Below are 18,858 nucleotides of genomic sequence, written 5' to 3'. Positions count from 1 at the left end.
CATTTTGCTAATTGTTTCCTGGCTGTTTTCTAGAGCCTTGTTCCTTTCTTCCTCTCTTAATGTCTTTGTTTGTGGTTTGATGATTTTCTATGGTGGTATGCTTTGATTTCTTTTTCTTTCTGTTTTGTGTATCTACTATAGATGTTTGCTTTGTGGTTACCATAAGGCTTACATAAAATATCTTATAGTTTCAACAGTCTATTTTAAGCTGCGAACAACTTAAAATAGATTACAGACAAAAACTCTACACTTTTACTCCCCTGATATTTTATGTGTTGGGGGCCAAATTTACATATTTTTATATTGTATACTCATTAGCAAATAATTATAGCTATAGTTATTTTTAACACTTCTGTCTTTCAATTTTTATACTAACATTAAGTGATTTACATACCACCATTACAGTATTACAATATTCTAAATTTTTTTTTTATTTCGGCATATTATGGGGGTACAGATTTTAAGGTTTCAATAAATGCCCATTTCCCCCACCCCCACAAGTCTGAGTCTCCATCATGACTATCCCCCAGATGGTGCACATCTCACTCATTATTTATGTATATACCCGCCCTCCTCCCCCCTCCCACATGCCCAATACCCTATTACTGTAGTACCTTTGTGACCACTTAGGTGCTGTTCAGTTAATACCAATTTGCTGGTGAGTATATGTGGTGCTTGTTTTTCCATTCTTGGGAAACTTCACTTAATAGTATGGGTTCCAGCTCTAACCAAAAATATGGAACGCTTCACGAATTTGTGTGTCATCCTTGCGCAGGGGCCATGCTAATCTTCTCTGTATCGTTCCAATTTTAGTATATGTGCTGCCGAAGCGAGCACCAATATTCTAAATTGATGATATATTAATATTTACCTTCACCAGTGAGTTTTATATTTTCATATGTTTTCATCTAATTATCAGCCTTTCTTTTGCACTAGAAAAACTCTCTTTAGCATTTATTGTAGGCAGATCTATTAGTGGTCAACTCTCTCAGCTTTTGTTTGTCTGAGAAAGTCTTTCTCTCTACCTCATTTCTTAAAGATAGTATTCTTAATACTCATTGTTTTCTTTCAACACATTGAATATATCATGCCACTGTGTTCTAGACCAGGGGTCCTCACACTTTTTAAACAGGGGGTCAGTTCACTCTCCCTCAGACCATTGGAGGGCCAGACTATAGTTTAAAAAAAACTATGAACAAACTACTATGCACACTGCACATATCTTATTTTGAAGTAAAAAAACAAACTGTGGCCCGCAGGCCATAGTTTGAGGACACCTGTTCTAGACTGAAATAGCTGCTCAGAAATGCTGATATCCTTTCTGACATTTCCTTGTATGTGACACGCTTCTTTTCTCTTACTTCTTTCAACAGCCTCTGTTTATCTTTAATTATTGACAGTTTAATATAATGTCTTGGTGAAGTCTTCCTTAGGTTGAATATAATTGGAGAGCTTTGAATTTCAAGTACCTAGATGTCCATATCTCTCCCCAGATTTGGAAAGTTTTCAGCCATTATGTCTTTAAATAAGCATTTACTGTATTTTCTCTCTCTTTTCCTTCAGTGATTCCCTTAATGCAAAAATTAGCTCCTTTGATGGTGTTCCTTAAATCCTGTAGGTGTTTTTCATTCCTTTTCATTGTTATTTTTGTTATTGTTCTTTGGCTGGGTAATTTGAAACAATCTGTCTTCAATTTCTCTTACTCCTTCTTGTGCTTGATCCATTGTCCTGTTGAAGCTCTCTATTCCATTTTTTTATTGTTGTTGTTTAGTCATTGTGTTCTTCAGCTCCAAAATTTCTGTTTGGATCTTTTAAAAAATTCTGTCTTTGTTGAACTTCTTACTTTTGTTCTTGTATTGTTTTTCTGATTTCATTAAATTGTTTATCTGTGTTCTCTTGCAGTTCACTGAGCTTTCTTAAAGCAATTATTTTGAATTATTTATCAGGCAATTTGTAGATTTGTTTTTAGACAAACCTCCATTTTTGGGTGGGTAGTTATCAGATTATCATTGTGTTCTTTTAGTAGTGTCATGTTTCCCTGACTATTATGTCCTAGAAATATTGCATTGCTCTTTCCCATTTGAAGAGTCAGTCACTCCCTCCACTGTTTGTTGTCTGTCTTTGGGAGAGAAATGCCTTCACCAAACAGCCTGGCTGGGGATCTGAGTCTCTCTCACAGCTTTTCTACGAACTCACCTGTTCCATTGCTCTTCTTCCCTCTTGTGTGGGATTTCTTAAGATTGTATGCCTTCTTCTTGATCCTGCGGAGCCAGTCTAGGTCCTGAGAGACTCCCATTTGTTTTCCCTAGGGTGGTGCCCTGGAATTATCAAGTTTGTGTGCCTTTTCTCAATCCTGCAAAGTCAAACTGACAGTCTTTGTGTGATGTTGTCACTTGTTGTCCGTGGGGTACACTTGGGGAGCCAACCTGGATGGGGAAGTGAGATGTGTGGAACATTTAGAGTGTCTGTGGGTCAGGCGAGGGTAAGGCCGCTCACCTGGCTTGTGGGCAGGCTTCCTGCTGGAGTGGTTAGTGGGTTCTGCAGTCTCTATTTCCTGCTAGCAGCCTCTCCCAATCACTCAACCATACTAATCGCCTCAGTATTTTGGAGGGGCGAGAGAGAAGTGGGTCTCAGGCAGCATCCTGCATGGCTGGAGGAGTTGGGCACTCAGTCACTATCCTCTCACTTTTTCCTGTGGGAAAAATTGTAAGCCAAAAGCGCCTCTCTTGGCATTGAGTTGTGCCACCTTGGGGAGGGGTGATGTAGGTAAAATGAAAGTATTCTTCTTATCCTTGTCAATACATCTATTCTAGGATTTTATAACCCAAATTTGTGCTGAAACTTCTCTAGTGGATTCTTGGACTTCCACAGAGGTACTCTCAACTGTGGATAATTGTCTAAATTGGTACTGCTGTGTGGGATGACAGTAAAGAAAGTTCTTGTTCTACCTTCTTACTGATGTTGCTTTCTCCAATTATTTTTGTTAACTGATTAGAAGATGTATAGGAGAGGAACTGCATAGCATTAGGGAAAATGGGACCTCATAGTGTGAAGGTGAACATTTGCGAACACTTCTTAGAATATTTTTTCCCTTTTTGTTCATCTTTATTGCGATATAATTGACAGCTAAACCGTGCATACATTTAAGATATATAGTGTGATAATTTGATACACATTTATATCTTGAAATGATTACCACTATTAGGCTAATTAATGTATTCATCCATGTCACATAGTTACCACTCTCAGAATGTTTTATACACTGCTTTGATTTCTTTTTTTTTTTTTTAACCTTAGTAGGTTTCACAGCCTTTTATGTTATGGCAGGAAAACACATTGATTATCCTTTAATTTTACCATAATCTCTAAATATACTTACCTTGGTCATTGTATGAAGTGTCTAGAGGATAAAAAAAAATAAGATTATTAATTTCACATAACCAGATTTCTATATTAATTTAACAATCCAATAAATATCTAATTTATTTACCACTTTCTGTTGAATATGCATATTGTAATCCTAAAAGAGAAGATGAAAACATAATGAGATTCTACCTTGACAAGTATGTCTACCTTATTTTCTCATTAAATGAAAATCTGTTAATCTCTTCCTCTTTCAGATCTCTGAGAGGAAAAATATTTTAGGAAAGAAAAAAACAGATTAACTTTACCAACAGTGTCTTAAGAAATAAGTTCATCATTAGTCTTAATCCAACTACTAAGAGATTTGTTACTTTTTTCCAGATATTCCCATTTTTTGGGGTTCCATCTCAGAAAACAAAGAGGAGATGCTATGGCCTTTGCTGTGATGAACTCATGTTTATTACAGATGAACTAAGTAAAAAGGGGGAAGAATGGACCAAGAGTCCAAGCGTGGCGCATGGACAGCAAGCAGAGTGACCAAGTTCCCTCCTCTTCTTTTCTCAATTCTTTGGGATCCATATGCTTGTAGCATGTGTGTGTGTGTGCATTTTCATTTGTGTGTGTGTGTGTAATCGTTCACACATCCACAACTTCATAACCTTATAGTTATATAGGCCAACCTGGTTGGTGGGCCTAGTATGGACAACTTTAGTGGCCTCTAGCAGGTAGGAGTTCTAGTGGCTACTATTGAGTTCTGGAGATAGGACTAGTCAGAGAGACAGCACATCCATAGGCAGCTCTGGTGAGTGGATGCTGAGAGAGAGCATTGAGTGCTGGAGTGTGAGGGTTAAGGATAGCCACGGTACACTGAAGTTAGTAGTGTGTGTGTGTCTCTGAAGAAAAGTAGACAGTACATTGGTTTCTCATCTTAACCATCAAATTTCAAAACCTGATTTGATATCCAACTCCTTCCTTAGGTAGGTGTACTTGAGTTAAGTGTCAATCTTTTGACACTAGAAATTTCATCTTCTAGAATGGGGATGTTTTATTTACCTCATATATTGTATTCTATAGCTTTCAAAGAGTCTTTTTCCATATACTATTCCACTGACTCTTCATGAAAGCCTGTGAATTATGTATGTTATCTGTACTTTAAACATTCAGGAAATTGTTTCAGAGAGGTTTGTTAAGCTTTCTAAGGTCTTGGGGTAAATAGGAACTTGAATTGTTTTAATGGTCTTAGGAAAAGGAATTGTTTACCTTTTATGATAAAATTACAAAATTCATGTGTGTGTGTGTGTGTGTGTGTAATTTATTTATTTATTGAGAAAGAAAGAGAGAGAGGGAGAAAGAGAGATTGATAGGCATTTGGATATTATAACAACAAAAGATGTGCTGGCATAATAGGTCCTGCTCTCTAAAGAATATGTTCCTCCATTACTTCTCTAGTAGTTCCTAATCTATTTACCATCCTCACAGTCCAGAAGTCCAGCACCTAGAGAAAAAAGGAAGAAAGAGCTCACAATTTTGCTTCTTTATTATTAGTGGGGCTTTATTTAAGACCCTGAGAGCTAACGTAAACATGAACTCCTAATAGTGAATAATGATGTGCATTAATTTACTTTGCAGGAATGAGGGATTGTTCATAAGTAACAGGAGCAGATGATGATAAATGACAGTGCCAGTTGCTAGTTTCATAATATTAGCCAAGCTAAATGATAATCAAAAAGAGCTTCAAAGTTGCTTTTACCTCTTGGTACTTGAGCACCTAGCTCCTGTTTTTTTCTCCTTAACAGTCCTGGGCTATCTTCTTAGCACCTTTGGCATCTCTCCAGATCTTTACATGGAAAGTCTGCTTCACCTCTTCACATTTGATGTTGGTACTCTTCTTTTCAATAATAATCACATTAGCTATGTTTACCCTCATTCCAGGCTACTTTAGATTTTTCTACCCAGCTGCCTTACAAAGGCCCTTTCACTAGCAGAGTTAGACCTGCTGAACCATCTACTCTGGTACCTAAGGAGTCTGCTATTTCTATGGCTTGGTATCTCTGTTGCTGCTCTCAGACCACAGAAAGCATCTGAAGAGCACCTCAGATTTATGCAGGCCTACCTACTATTAATTCATTCTGCCCAACTCCAGTTTTGCATTCAGCACTGCTCAGAAATCCCTAGTTGACTTCTTACAGTAACTTAGAAGTTCAGTTCATGCAATGATGCACGATGCGAAGTGCTAGAAAGAGTGGTAAACAAGATAGATTTCATTCCTGACTTACGAAAATTTCATAAATATTATATTTCTTTTTCTCCTGGGTTTGAGTACTTACTTTGTTCTGAACTGTATCTGGAGACATAAATTTCTGTGGAAGAATTAAGAAAAATGTTTCTGTTAGCTACTTGTGAGAGATATTCTTCCCCTGAGCCAACTTTCCTCACTCTAAGCTGTACTTCTTTGCTCCCAGGGTGGTCTTCCTGATAAAATGCATTACTGATTCTCTAAAGATTCAGCATCTTTAGCCAGTCCTGTTCTATTTTTTACAATTCTTATTCTTTGAGGGTTCATAGACATTGAGGATGCAAAATAGAAAGGGATTATAGCTGATTAGAAGGTAGTGGGAGAGAAATGGAAAAATCCTGGAAAAATGAACCATGACATAGAAATAGGTCTTTGCCCTTTTGATTTACATCTCTGTTTCATTGACAAGTACTACTCTGTATTTCTCTCTTCTTATCATCTCTCCATATTAAATCTCTAAAAGTCCTCAGCTCTTTCCAGATAACATCAGATATTGGTGTGTATTAGCATACTGTCTTCTTACTTCTATTTATTTTTAACTCAGATAATTTTCCTTGGAGCTCAGAAAATTTTTTTAAAAAGTATCCTTATAACTTCTGTTAAATTCTGTGATTTTTTTGTTGACATCATTGATAATGTAAGCTTTGGGAATTTAAAATTGTAGGGGAATCACTAGTAGGTCATAGATTCTTTAACTCATGTATTGAAACAGATTCCCCAAATATTGGCAAAGTCTCTAGTTATTTGGTAAGTAGAGATGAGCTCAAACTGACTCTTGGAATCCCTCCCTCTGTGACTTTAACAGATCTTCATTTGGACTCATAAATACTCACCACTTTGCTTGCGTCGTGTCCATCTTGTTAACAAAATAGCGAGAATGGCAAGTCCCAGTAGAGTCAGGATGACAGCCAAAGTTATTTCTGAAATACAAATTCACCTGTAGGCATGCTTATTTATAGCAGGTCATTATCAGAGACAATTTCTGATCACTTCTTACTGTCCACCAGATAGACATTTTTTCTTTCACTTTCCTGCTACTTCAACTCCTTTATTCCCTTATCTTCTTTATATTACTGTTCCCAGATATCTGCCCTTGCCCATTTAATAGTAATTATAGGCTGCCCAGAGAGACAATACAGCCACCAGCCGGAGGCACCTCCAGGGAACAGGACCTTCCCTTTTGGGACCCAACAGCTGACTAAGGGGAACTCAGACTGTGAGCTCCCTACCCGCCAGCCCTCCCAGGTGCTGCTGGCATGGTGTTCCCAGGAGAAAGGTGCCGACTCAGAGGCTGAGAGACACAGACCCAGCTTGGGCTCCCTGTGGGTGAATTGGGACCGGAACTCCTCTCCCTGGTGGGGATACAGTTTGAACTCTGGGACCCAGAGGTCGGACCTGCAGACCAGATCCCCTGCACCGAGGGCTAGCATTGCCTGGGGCACAGAAAAGATATAGGGGAACAGCCTACTGAGGTGTGTGTGCCTTCAGGGGCAGATCAGCGTCCAGAAGGGCAACCCTTCCCCCAAAGGGAGGCCATGTGCCCAGCCCAGGTGGTGTTCCTGCGCAGGGAACCTCCCCTCCAGCATCACAGTCCGGGGAGGCCTGGTGGCATATGGTCTGGCCTGCTGGCAGAGGCCCAGGAGTAGCTGCGGAGTTGGGGAGGGTGAAAAGAAGCGATGCCCGCTCCAGACTGTGGGTCTCAGACAGCCCCACCCCACACTTAGACTCTCTGACTGAGTGGGGCCACTCCAGCCCCTCCCTGGCAGCTTTTCCCGGAAGCAGAGAACAAAAAACTTTGATCCCTGCTAACAGCATGGGTGGTGCCTGAGGGCAGTCTTATCCAACCCAGCACCACCCAGACTCACTCCCAGACCAGCCCTTACTGAGGGGGAGAAAAGGACACACCTGAATGTCCCAGGGCCCCACCCACTACCTGAGGCACTAGAGTGCCTCTCTAGAGGAACAAGAGCTGGTCACAGGACACAAAAACAACAGCGTAGCCTGTTCCTCTGAGCAAGGGCCACCTACTGACAGGGAGGACATTCTGCACACCCTTTTCATGGCACCTACTGACTCATCATACAGGGTGTGGTCGAATATCTGGGGAAAAGAATCCTATTCAATAAATGGTGCTGGGAAAACTGGATAGCCACACGTAGAAGAATGAAACAAGATCCACACTTTTCACCTCTCACAAAAATCAACTCACACTGGGTAACAGACTTGAACCTTAGGTGTGAAACTATTAAAATTCTAGAGGAAAATGTTGGAAATACTCTTCTAGACATTGGCCCAGGCAAAGAATTTATGAAGAAGACCCCAAAGGTAATAACAGCAACAAAAATAAACAAATGGGACCTGATCAAATTAAAAAGCTTCTGCACAGCCAAAGAAACTGTCAAGAGAGCAAACAGACAACCCACAGAATGGGAGAAAATTTTTGCAAGCTACTCATCTGATAAAGGGCTGATAACTAGAATCTATTTAGAACTCAGGAAAATCAGCAAAAAAAAAATCAAACAACCCTATCAAAAAATGGGCAAAGGACATGAAGAGAAACTTTTCAAAAGAAGACAGAAGAATGGCCAACAAACATATGAAAAAATTTTCAACATCTCTAATCATCAGGGAAATGCAAATCAAAACCACAATGAGATATCACTTAACTCCAGTGAGAATGGCCTTTATCAAAAAGTCCCTAAACAATAAATGCTGGTGTGGATGCGGAGAGATAGGAACACTCCTACACTGCTGGTGGGACTGCAAACTAGTTCAACCTCTGTGGAAAGCAATATGGAGATACCTCAAAGCGATACAAGTAGATCTACCATTCTATCCAGCAATTCCACTACTGGGTATTTACCCAAAAGATCAAAAGTCACTTCATGAAAAAGACACCTGCACTTGAATGTTTATAGCAGCACAATTCACAATTGCAAAGCTATGGAAACAACCCAAGTGCCCATCAATTCATGAGTGGATTAATAAAATGTGGTATATGTATACCATGGATTTATTATTCAGCTTTAAGAAACAATGGTGATATAGCACCTCTTGTATATTCCTGGATAGAGCCGGAACCCATTCTACTAAGTGAAGTATCTGAAGAATGGAAAAACCAGCACCACATGTACTCACCAGCAAATTTGTATTAATGGGTCAACACGTAAGTGGACATATAGGAGTAACATTTATCGGGTGTCAGGAGGGTGGGAGGGGGGAGAAGGGGATGGGCATATACAACCACAATGAGTAAGATGTGCAACGTTTGGGGGATGGACACGCTTGAAGCTCTTACTCTAGGGAGGAGTGGGCCATGGGCAATATATGTAACCTTAACATAGTACCCCCATAATACGCTAAAATAAAAAAAAAATATATATATAAAACATACCTTTAGTTAGTATAGTTGTACATTTATAACATTTATAAATATACATATATAGAGAATATATGCTCAAAAAAATTTTACATGGATGAGCAATTAAAAAACTTTGGGGGGCGGAGCAAGATGGCGGACGAATAACACCGCCAGACAGAGTGTCTCTGCAGAAAAGACAGATTCTAGCAGAAATTAGAGGAAAGAAGCAAGAAGATGAGCATACAGTGGACAAGGGCCGGAAGGAGGGGTACCTGAGACCCCGGGAGACTCCACGGGAGGAGGCTGTGGAGGAGAACTGGAGGCTGAGACCACCGGAGCAGCCCGGAGACCAGCGGCAAGGGTAGGTGGATTTGCTGTTTCCCCTCCCCTGCATTCGGGACTGCTGGTGGGCTCCCCAGCGGGTGGAGAGACCTGCGGACACCAGCCCAGAGACTGCCGCCGCCTGCCAATGGTGAGCCTGTAGCAGACGTGGCACCAGGCTCCCAACTTCCTCTGGGCACCTCCGGGTGCACAGACCCGAGCCGGGCAGCAGGCGCCATATTGCCTCCTCCTCCCCTCCGCCAACCCTACCCGCAGCTGCCCAGAGAGACAATACAGCCACCAGCCGGAGGCACCTCCAGGGAACGGGACCTTCCCGTTTGGGACCCCGCCCGCCCTCCCAGGTGCTGCTGGCACCGTGTTCCCAGGAGAACGGTGCCGACTCAGAGGCTGAGAGACATAGACCCAGCTTGGGCTCCCTGTGGGTGAATTGGGACCGGAAATCCTCTCCCTGGTGGGGATACAGCTTGAACTCTGGGGCCCAGAGGTCGGACCTGCAGACCAGATCCCCTGCACCGAGGGCTAGCATTGCCCGGGGCACAGAGTGTGTGCCTCCAGGGGCAGATTGGCGTCCTAGAGGGCAACCCTCCTCCCAGGAGGAGGCCGTGCGCCCAACCCAGGTGGCGTTCCTGTGCAGGGAACCTCCCCACTGGCATCACAGTCCGGGGAGGCCTGGTGGCTTGTGGTCTGGCCTACTGGCAGAGGCCCAGGAGTAGCTGCGGAGTTGGGAAGGGTGGAAAGAAGTGAGGCCTGCTCCAGACTGCGGGTCTCAGACAGCCCCACCCCCACACACAGACTTTCTGGCTGAGCAGGACCATTCCAGCCCTGCCCTGACAGCTTTCCCTGGAAGCAGAGAACAGAACTCTGACCCCTGCTAACGGCCTGAGGGCAGGCTTACCCAACCCAGCTCCGCCCAGAACAAGAGCTGTTATCAGGACACAAAATCAACAGTATAGCCTGTTCCTCCAAGCAAACCACAACTGCTGACAGGGACGGCATCTTGCACAGCCTTTCCACGGCACCCACTGACTCAATATACAGGGAGTGGTCCAAATTCACCCACAGACTCCACCTAACGCCCCAGAAACTAAACAAGGTGTGTGAATACCCAAACAATAACCTAAGGAAAGAAACAACAACTGATTGACATGGGAAGAACTCAGCGAACGAACTCAGGAAACATGAAGAACCAAACGGAAAACACACCCCCAAAGAGGAACACCAGCCCCCTAGAAATGGACACCAACCAAAATCAGGCAACCAATATGACAGAAGAGGAATTTCGTATGTGGATCATAGAAACACTCACTGACCTGCAACAACAACTCAATAACCAACACCAAGAAACCACAAAAAGCCTCCAGGAAATGGAACAAAGGTTCAACAAAGAGATTGACACAGTGAAGAAAACTTTAACCGAAGTCCTGGAGATGAAGAATCAATTCAGGGAACTAAAAAATACTGTGGAAAGTCTCAAGAACCCGGTAGATCAAGCAGAAGAAAGAATCTCAGAGCTTGAAGATAACACTCTCCAATTAAACAAATCAGTCACAGAAATAGAGCAGAGAAACAAGAGAAAAGAGCAAAGCCTACAAGAGCTGTGGGATTATGTGAAGAAACCTAATGTGAGGGTCATAGGGCTACAAGAAGGGGAAGAAGACAACACTCAAGGGTTGGACAAGCTGTTTGAAGATATAATAAAGGAAAATTTCCCAGGCCTTGCTCAAAATCTTGATATACAAGTTCAAGAAGCTCAGAGGACCCCTGGGAGATTCAATGCAAACAGGAAGACGTCACGACATGCAGTCATCAGACTGACCAAAGTATCAACTAAAGAGGCCCTTCTAAGAGCTGTAAGACAAAAGAAGCAAGTAACATACAAGGGAAAGCCAATTCGAATAACATCAGACTTCTCTAATGAGACTTTACAAGCAAGGAGAGACTGGGGCCCCATTCTCACTCTTTTGAAACAAAACAATGTCCAGCCTAGAATATTATTCCCTGCAAAACTAAGCTTCGTATATGAAGGAGAAATAAAAACATTTTCAGACAAGCAAAGGCTCAGAGAATTCACCAAGACAAGACCAGCCCTACAAGAAGTACTAAAAACAGCATTATGCATGAAACATCATAATAATAACCCACGGATATAAAAACAACCAAAACCCAAAGATATTAAAGGCCAGATATTACAATGGCTCAAGACAGAAATCATAGCAACAACATCCAACCCAACAGAATGATCAGTAATCTACCTTACCTATCAGTTCTCTCAATAAATGTGAATGGCTTAAACTCTCCACTCAAGAGACATAGGCTGGCTGAATGGATAAGAAAATACAGGCCAAGTATATGCTGTCTTCAGGAAACACATCTAACCTGCAAGGATGCATATAGACTAAAAATAAAAGGGTGGAGATCAATATTCCAAGCAAATAGACGCCAAAAGAAGGCTGGTGTGGCAGTTCTAATTTCAGACGATTTAGTTTTTAAACCAACAAAAGTAGTGAAAGACAAAGAGGGTCATTATATAATGGTGAAGGGCACAGTCCAACAAGAAGAGATAACAATTTTAAATATATATGCACCCAACTTAGGTGCACCCAGATTCATAAAGCAAACCTTATTGGAGCTAAGCAAATGGATTAATAGCAACTCCATAATCGCCGGAGATTTCAAAACCCCACTGACGGGATGAGACAGATCCTCCAAACAGAAAATTAATAAAGAAATAATGGACTTAAAAAAAAAACTAGAACAATTCTGTCTGACAGACATCTACAGAACATTCTACCCAAAAGCCACTGAATATACGTTCTTCTCATCAGCTCATGGGACATTCTCTAAGATTGACCATATCCTAGGACACAAAGAAAATCTCAAGAAATTTAAAAAAATAGAAATCATACCATGTATCTTCTGAGATCACAGTGGAATAAAACTAGAAATCAACCCTAACAGAAACTCACATTTCTACACAAAAACGTGGAAATTAAACAATCTCCTACTAAATGATTACTTCGTAAATGAAGATATCAAGACGGAAATAAAAAAGTTCTATGAAGAAAACGACAATGGAGAGACAAGTTATCAACTCCTCTGGGACACAGCTAAAGCAGTTCTGAGAGGAAAGTTTATCTCCATAAATGCCTATAACCAAAAGACAAGAAGATCACAAATAGACAATCTAATGAAACGACTCAAAGAGCTGGAAAAGGAAGAACAGACCAACCCCAAACCCAGCAGAAGAAGTGAAATCAACAAGATCAAATCAGAACTAAACAAAATTGAAAACAGGGAAGCTATTCAGGAGATTAATGAAACAAAAAGTTGGTTCTTTGAAAAAATAAACAAAATTGACACACCATTGGCTAAGCTAACGAAAAGCAGAAAAGAGAAATCTCTAATAAGCTCCATCAGGAATAAAAAAGGAGATATCACAACTGATCCCAAAGAGATACAAGATACAGTTTATGAAATCTACAAAAATCTTTATGCACACAAACTGGAAAATGTAGAGGAAATGGACAAATTTCTAGAAACACACAGCCTCCCTAGGCTCAACCAGGAAGAAATAGATTCCCTGAACAGACCAATCTCAACAGCTGAAATAGAAACAGCAATTAAAAATCTCCCTAAAAAGAAAAGTCCCGGTCCAGATGGCTTCACACCTGAATTTTACCATACCTACAAAGAAGAACTAGTACCTATCTTGCAGAAACTATTCCACAACATCGAGAAGAACGGAAACCTCCCCGACACCTTTTATGAAGCGAATATTACTCTGATACCAAAACCAGGAAAGGATGCAACAAAAAAAGAAAACTACAGAACAATATCCCTAATGAATATAGATACAAAAATTTTCAACAAAATCTTAGCTAACGAAATTCAGACACTTATCAAAAAAATAATCCACCACGACCAAGTGGGCTTCATCCCAGGGATGCAGGGATGGTTCAACATACGTAACTCTATAAATGTAATTCACCACATAAACAGAAGCAAAAACAAAGACCACATGATTCTTTCAATAGATGCAGAAAAAGCTTTTGACAAAATTCAACACCCTTTCATGATACGAACACTTAAGAAAATAGGCATAGAAGGGACATACCTAAAGATGATACAAGCCATATATGACAGACCCATAGCCAACATCATACTGAATGGGGAAAAATTGAAATCATTCCCACTTAGAACTGGAACCAGACAAGGATGCCCACTATTTCCACTTTTGTTCAACATAGTGCTGGAAGTCTTGGCTACAGCAATCACACAGGAAAATGGAATCAAAGGTATCCAAATAGGGGCAGAAGAGATCAAACTTTCACTGTTTGCTGATGATATGATATTGTATCTAGAAAACCCCAAGGATTCAACCAAGAAACTCCTGGAACTGATCAATGAATTTAATAAAGTCTCAGGATACAAAATCAATACACAGAAATCAGAGGCATTCATATATGCCAACAACAATCTAATGGAGAACCAAATCAAAGACTCAATTCCCTTCACAATAGCAACAAAGAAATTAAAGTACCTAGGAATATACTTAACCAAAGACGTAAAAGACCTCTACAGGGAGAACTATGAAACCTGAGGAAGGAAATAGCAGAGGATGTAAACAGATGGAAATCCATATCATGCTCGTGGATCGGCAGACTCAATATCATCAAAATGTCTATACTACCCAAACTGATCTACAGATTCAATGCAATACCTATTAAAATCCCATCAGCATTCTTCACAGATATAGAAAAAATAATTTTACGCTTCGTATGGAACCAAAGAAGACCCCGAATTTCAAGAGCAATTCTAGGCAACAAAAACAAAATTGGTGGCATTAATATGCCAGATATCAAACTATACTACAAAGCTGTAGTAATTAAATCAATATGGTATTGGCACAAAAATAGGAATATTGACCAGTGGAACAAATGTGAGAATCCTGATATAAAACCATCCTCATATAGCCATCTAATCTTTGACAAAACAGACAAAAACATATGCTGGGGAAAAGAATCCCTCTTCAATAAATGGTGCTGGGAAAACTGGATAGCCACCTGTAGAAGGCTAAAACAGGACCCACACCTTTCACCTCTCACAAAAACCAACTCACGCTGCATAACAGACTTAAACCTAAGGTATGAAACTATTAGAACTCTAGAGGAAAAAGTTGGAAACACTCTCCTAGACATCGGCCTGGGCAAAGAGTTTATGAAGAAGTCCCCAAAGGCAATCACAGCAGCAACAAAAATAAATAAATGGGACATGATCAAACTACAAAGCTTCTGCACAGCCAAAGAAATAGTCATGAAAGTAAGCAGACAACCTACAGAATGGGAGAAAATTTTTGCATCGTATGCATCCGATAAGGGACTGATAACTAGAATATACTTAGAACTCACGAAAATTAGGAAGAAAAAATCAAATAACCCCATTAAAAAGTGGGCAAAGGACTTGAACAGAAATTTTTCTAAAGAAGACAGAAGAATGGCCAACAAACATATGAAGAAATGCTCAACATCTCTAATTATCAGGCAAATGCAAATCAAAACCACAATGAGATATCACTTAACCCCAGTGAGAATGGCCTTTATCAAAAAATCTCCAAACAATAAATGCTGGCGTGGATGCAGAGAGAGAGGAACACTCCTACACTGCTGGTGGGACTGCAAACTAGTTCAACCTCTGTGGAAAGCAATATGGAGATACCTTAAAGCAATACAAGTGAATCTACCATTTGATCCAGCAATCCCATTGCTGGGCATCTACCCAAATGATCCAGTGACACTCTACAAAAAAGACACTTGCACTCGAATGTTTATAGCAGCACAATTCATAATTGCAATGCTGTGGAAACAGCCCAAGTGCCCATCAATCCAAGAATGGATTAATAAAATGTGGTATATGTATACCATGGAGTACTATTCAGCTCTAAGAAACAATGGTGATATAGTACATCTTATATTTTCCTGGTTAGAGCTGGAACCCATACTACTAAGTGAAGTATCCCAAGAATGGAGAAACCAGCACCAGATATATTCTCCAGCAAACTGGTATTAACTGAGTAGCACCTAAGTGGAAACATAGGTACTACAGTAATAGGGTATTGGGCAGGTGGGAGGGGGGAGAGGGGTGGGTATATACATACATAATGAGTGACATGTGCACCATCTGGGGATGGTCATGATGGAGACTCAGACTTTTGGGGGGAGGGGGGGAAATGGGCATTTATTGAAACCTTAAAATCTGTACCCCCACAATATGCCGAAATAAAAAAAACAAAAAACTTTGGATGCCTCTGACCAAAGGGCTCTGCTAAGCAAAGGTGGTTGTGAAAGTTGTAGCAGAGGACAGAAATTTTTTATCACTGAGGACCTTTCAGTTATCATTCACTGAACCTCTCATGATAAGATGAATATTTGTGAAGTTTGTTACTGTGGTTGATAAAGCATGCTAAGACTGACTAACCTGTGTTTGTTTATGTGTCATTGATTTGCCTTCAATTGATGTAAGATAGAGTCTTACAGTCATAGGAGAGAAAAATCTTAGACAACATCCTATGGTTATGAAGAATAATGGCTATAAAGGATATGAAAATAAAGAAAGAGAGAGAGAAAGAGAGAGAGAGAAAAAGAGATTGAGGAACAAAGAAGGAACAAATCAACCATAAATCTGCCTGTGACAGTGAAAATGTTGAAGAATGTTGAATTCCATAGGTTAATAGGTTACACCAAGATTAAAGCTACTTCAAAAAAGGAATAGGTGAATCCACTTTAAGATGTAATAACACACACACCTACAATCAAGGCAGATTAGGCACATATCTACTGAGTCTTTTAGGTGTTTGGTCATGTGAGAAAATTCTCCTGCCTAATCAACCATTGGAGATTTGCTCCTAATGCACTACTAAAATGAGGAGTAAATAGTCTGGACTCTGTCATGTGAGTCAGAACTTTTTGGCTAATGTGAGATAGCCCTTGGGGGAGGGAGGCACAGCTAGGCAGTGTACTCCTATTAAGCTTCTGGACAGTAGCACTCCCTTTGAATGGTGTCTGAGTGCTCTGGCTATAGAGCAGTTAGAGGATGATTTATCCCATTTATGAGGAAAATAAGTGGAAGTCCCCATTGCTCAGAGTTGAGATGGATCATAGAGTGAATGGTACTATATGAATGGGAGGGAGATAATGGGCTAAGAAATTTTTCCAGTGCTATGGAAAGTGGTTATTTTTTTTTTCATCAGTTCAAACTCTAGAAAGAAAAGGAGAAATCGACAGTATTACTCTAGAAAGGAACTGCCTGTGGGTTGTTTCTCCCAGGCTCCCAGAGGATCAATAAGAATGAAATAAACGGTATTGAATTTGAAAAGGAGGCAGACAGCAAGGTAAAACAGCTGTGTTAAAGTCCTTAAGGGAAGACTCCTGAGCCAGTAGAGTGAAGGAAGCCTTAGAGAAGAAGTCAATCCATACCCAAGACTGCCATTTTCCCGGTATTGTCTTCAGTGGGTTTCGTGTCATCTGTGTTTCTTTGTCAGAGGGAGATCAAGACAAAAAGAACAGTTCAGGCTCACTGTTTATGAGCAGTATGAACTTGAGGGTCATGGAGGCCCTTGTAGACAAAGACGCAGAGGTTTGCTGAGAAACTGTGTGGCTCAGGTTGATCAGATCTGAGCAAACTATGGGAGTGTGGCTTGTGAAAGTTCTGAAATCTATGTCGTAATAAAGACTTAGAATTTCAGGGAGGCAAGAGGAACTAAAGAGAAGAACCAAGAGGCCGGGAAGATGTAAGAATACTTTGGAGGACCTTAACTTATATAAGATATTAGAAAGGAACTTACTCTGTCTGGGCTTTAGAATAATTTCTAATTTGCAGAGATTTTGAGGGCAGCAATTGTGTCTCACTCATCTTTGTAACTCTTGAGACAGAGAACCTTCCACAGAATAGACACTTTGTAAATGTTCAATGATTAAAAGTGGAAAAAATTCCTGTATTTATTATAAAAAGAGTGGCTTTGAAACAAATAAAGATGAACCAGAGAAGCCAGGTTGTTGAAGTTAGGTAGCAAGGAGAAGTGCAGAGTTCTCTGGTGCTACGAAAAATGAACCATTGAATGAGATTTCATAAGCTACTGTGGAGAACAAGGAGAATAGCAAACACCTTTCTTGAGTGCCTGTTAACTACAAGGCTCTATATGAGGACTTTACAAGCACAAACTCATTTAATCCCCAATAACCTTCATAGTGAAATCCTTCTAGATGCAGAGAGACACCAGAAGTCACCCAGCCAACAAAGGACAGTTTCTGATTCCAAAGCATACACTATATTCACAAAGGCACACTTTGTTTCAATCTTGGAGGCCTATAGTGGTATTTTCTAGGGTGAGCAGTCAGCCACTGCAAGGGGAGAGTGATGCCTTCTAGTTTTAGGATGCTTGATCTGTCAGGTCTAGGGCAGCTCTGGACTACTTTGTTTTTTTAAATGAACCTTAATGGTAAAATTCTTATTTGGCCTATTTTTATGGTCTAGATTGATGAGGGAGTAGTCATTTAAAAATTTTACATATATAAATTTAAATTACCATGATTTCAATACTTACTCCATATTTTAATTTTATTAAGACTTGCCTATTGATACAGGTTCATTCTGAAGGTATATTACAGTTATTATAACCATTGCAAGTCCAATAGTCAATTACAATGATTAATTGTATAATTTTGACTATGTCACTAGCATGCTATAATTGAATTATTCAAATTTGGTTACATAGTAATATCTTACAAAATAGATTAGTACCTCAGCCTTATTTCTGAATTACAGCTCTCTTATTGTTGACTAAATGTAAATTCTAATGGCAAAAACATGATAATTTTATTGTACTCCCATCATAACCCAATGCAAACCCAAACTAAACCAACAAAACAAAATACTCTCTGTGATAGTTAATTTTGTGTTACATGGCTACGTATGGTGCCTAGTTGTTTGTTCAAACATGAGTCTGGGTGATGCTGTGAAAGCATTTTTTAGATGTGATAAAGAGTTATAATCAAATCAACTGTTCAGCTATAAAAAACAACAGTGATATAGCACCTCTTGTATTTTCCTGGATAGAGCTGGAACCCATTCTACTAAGTGAAGAATCCCAAGAATGGAAAAATAAGCACCAAGTGTACTCACGAGCAAATTGGTATTAACTGATCAACACCTAAGTGGACATATAGGAGTAACATTTATTGGGCTTTGGGCAGACGGGAAGGGGAGGAAGGGATGGATATATACATGCATAATGAGTGTGATGTGCACCATCTGGGGGATGGACATGCTTGAAGCTCTGACTCCAGGGTGGGAAGGGGGAAAGGCAACACATATAACCTAAACATTTGTAACCCCATGGTATGCTGAAATAAAAAAAAATCTTAAGTCTGATTTTAGTAAAGCAGATTACCCTCTGTACTGTGGGTGGTCCTCATCCAGTTAGTTGTGGAGGTTCTCATTC

The 18,858-nt window shown here is 40.3% G+C and overlaps 1 protein-coding gene and 1 non-coding gene across 5 annotated transcripts in view; both read right to left on the bottom strand.

Annotated features, from left to right (window-relative positions):
• TSBP1 (testis expressed basic protein 1) overlaps positions 1-17,061 on the bottom strand; it is a 100,376-nt gene extending 83,315 nt beyond the window's left edge. For all 4 annotated transcript variants that reach the window (XM_076003450.1, XM_076003451.1, XM_076003452.1 and 1 more), the window contains exons 1-6: positions 16,835-17,061; positions 6,493-6,579; positions 5,691-5,723; positions 4,832-4,858; positions 3,491-3,520; positions 3,380-3,400 (exon numbers count right to left, since the gene is read on the bottom strand). In XM_076003450.1, coding sequence (XP_075859565.1) covers positions 3,380-3,400; positions 3,491-3,520; positions 4,832-4,858; positions 5,691-5,723; positions 6,493-6,579; positions 16,835-16,847 — 211 coding nt within the window. In that variant the 5' untranslated portion in view covers positions 16,848-17,061. The remainder of the gene's footprint in view (positions 1-3,379; positions 3,401-3,490; positions 3,521-4,831; positions 4,859-5,690; positions 5,724-6,492; positions 6,580-16,834) is intronic.
• On the bottom strand, positions 731-837 carry LOC142871189 (U6 spliceosomal RNA). Its single transcript, XR_012919453.1, has one exon. It is a non-coding gene; the product is annotated as a U6 spliceosomal RNA (small nuclear RNA).
• Positions 17,062-18,858: the final 1,797 nt, after the last annotated feature.

This window comes from Microcebus murinus, chromosome 5 (assembly GCF_040939455.1).
Source record: "Microcebus murinus isolate Inina chromosome 5, M.murinus_Inina_mat1.0, whole genome shotgun sequence".
NCBI classification, from domain to species: domain Eukaryota; kingdom Metazoa; phylum Chordata; class Mammalia; order Primates; family Cheirogaleidae; genus Microcebus; species Microcebus murinus.
The sequence above is the reverse complement of the archived record's forward strand: the minus strand, read 5'-3'. Positions and strand labels throughout refer to the sequence as shown.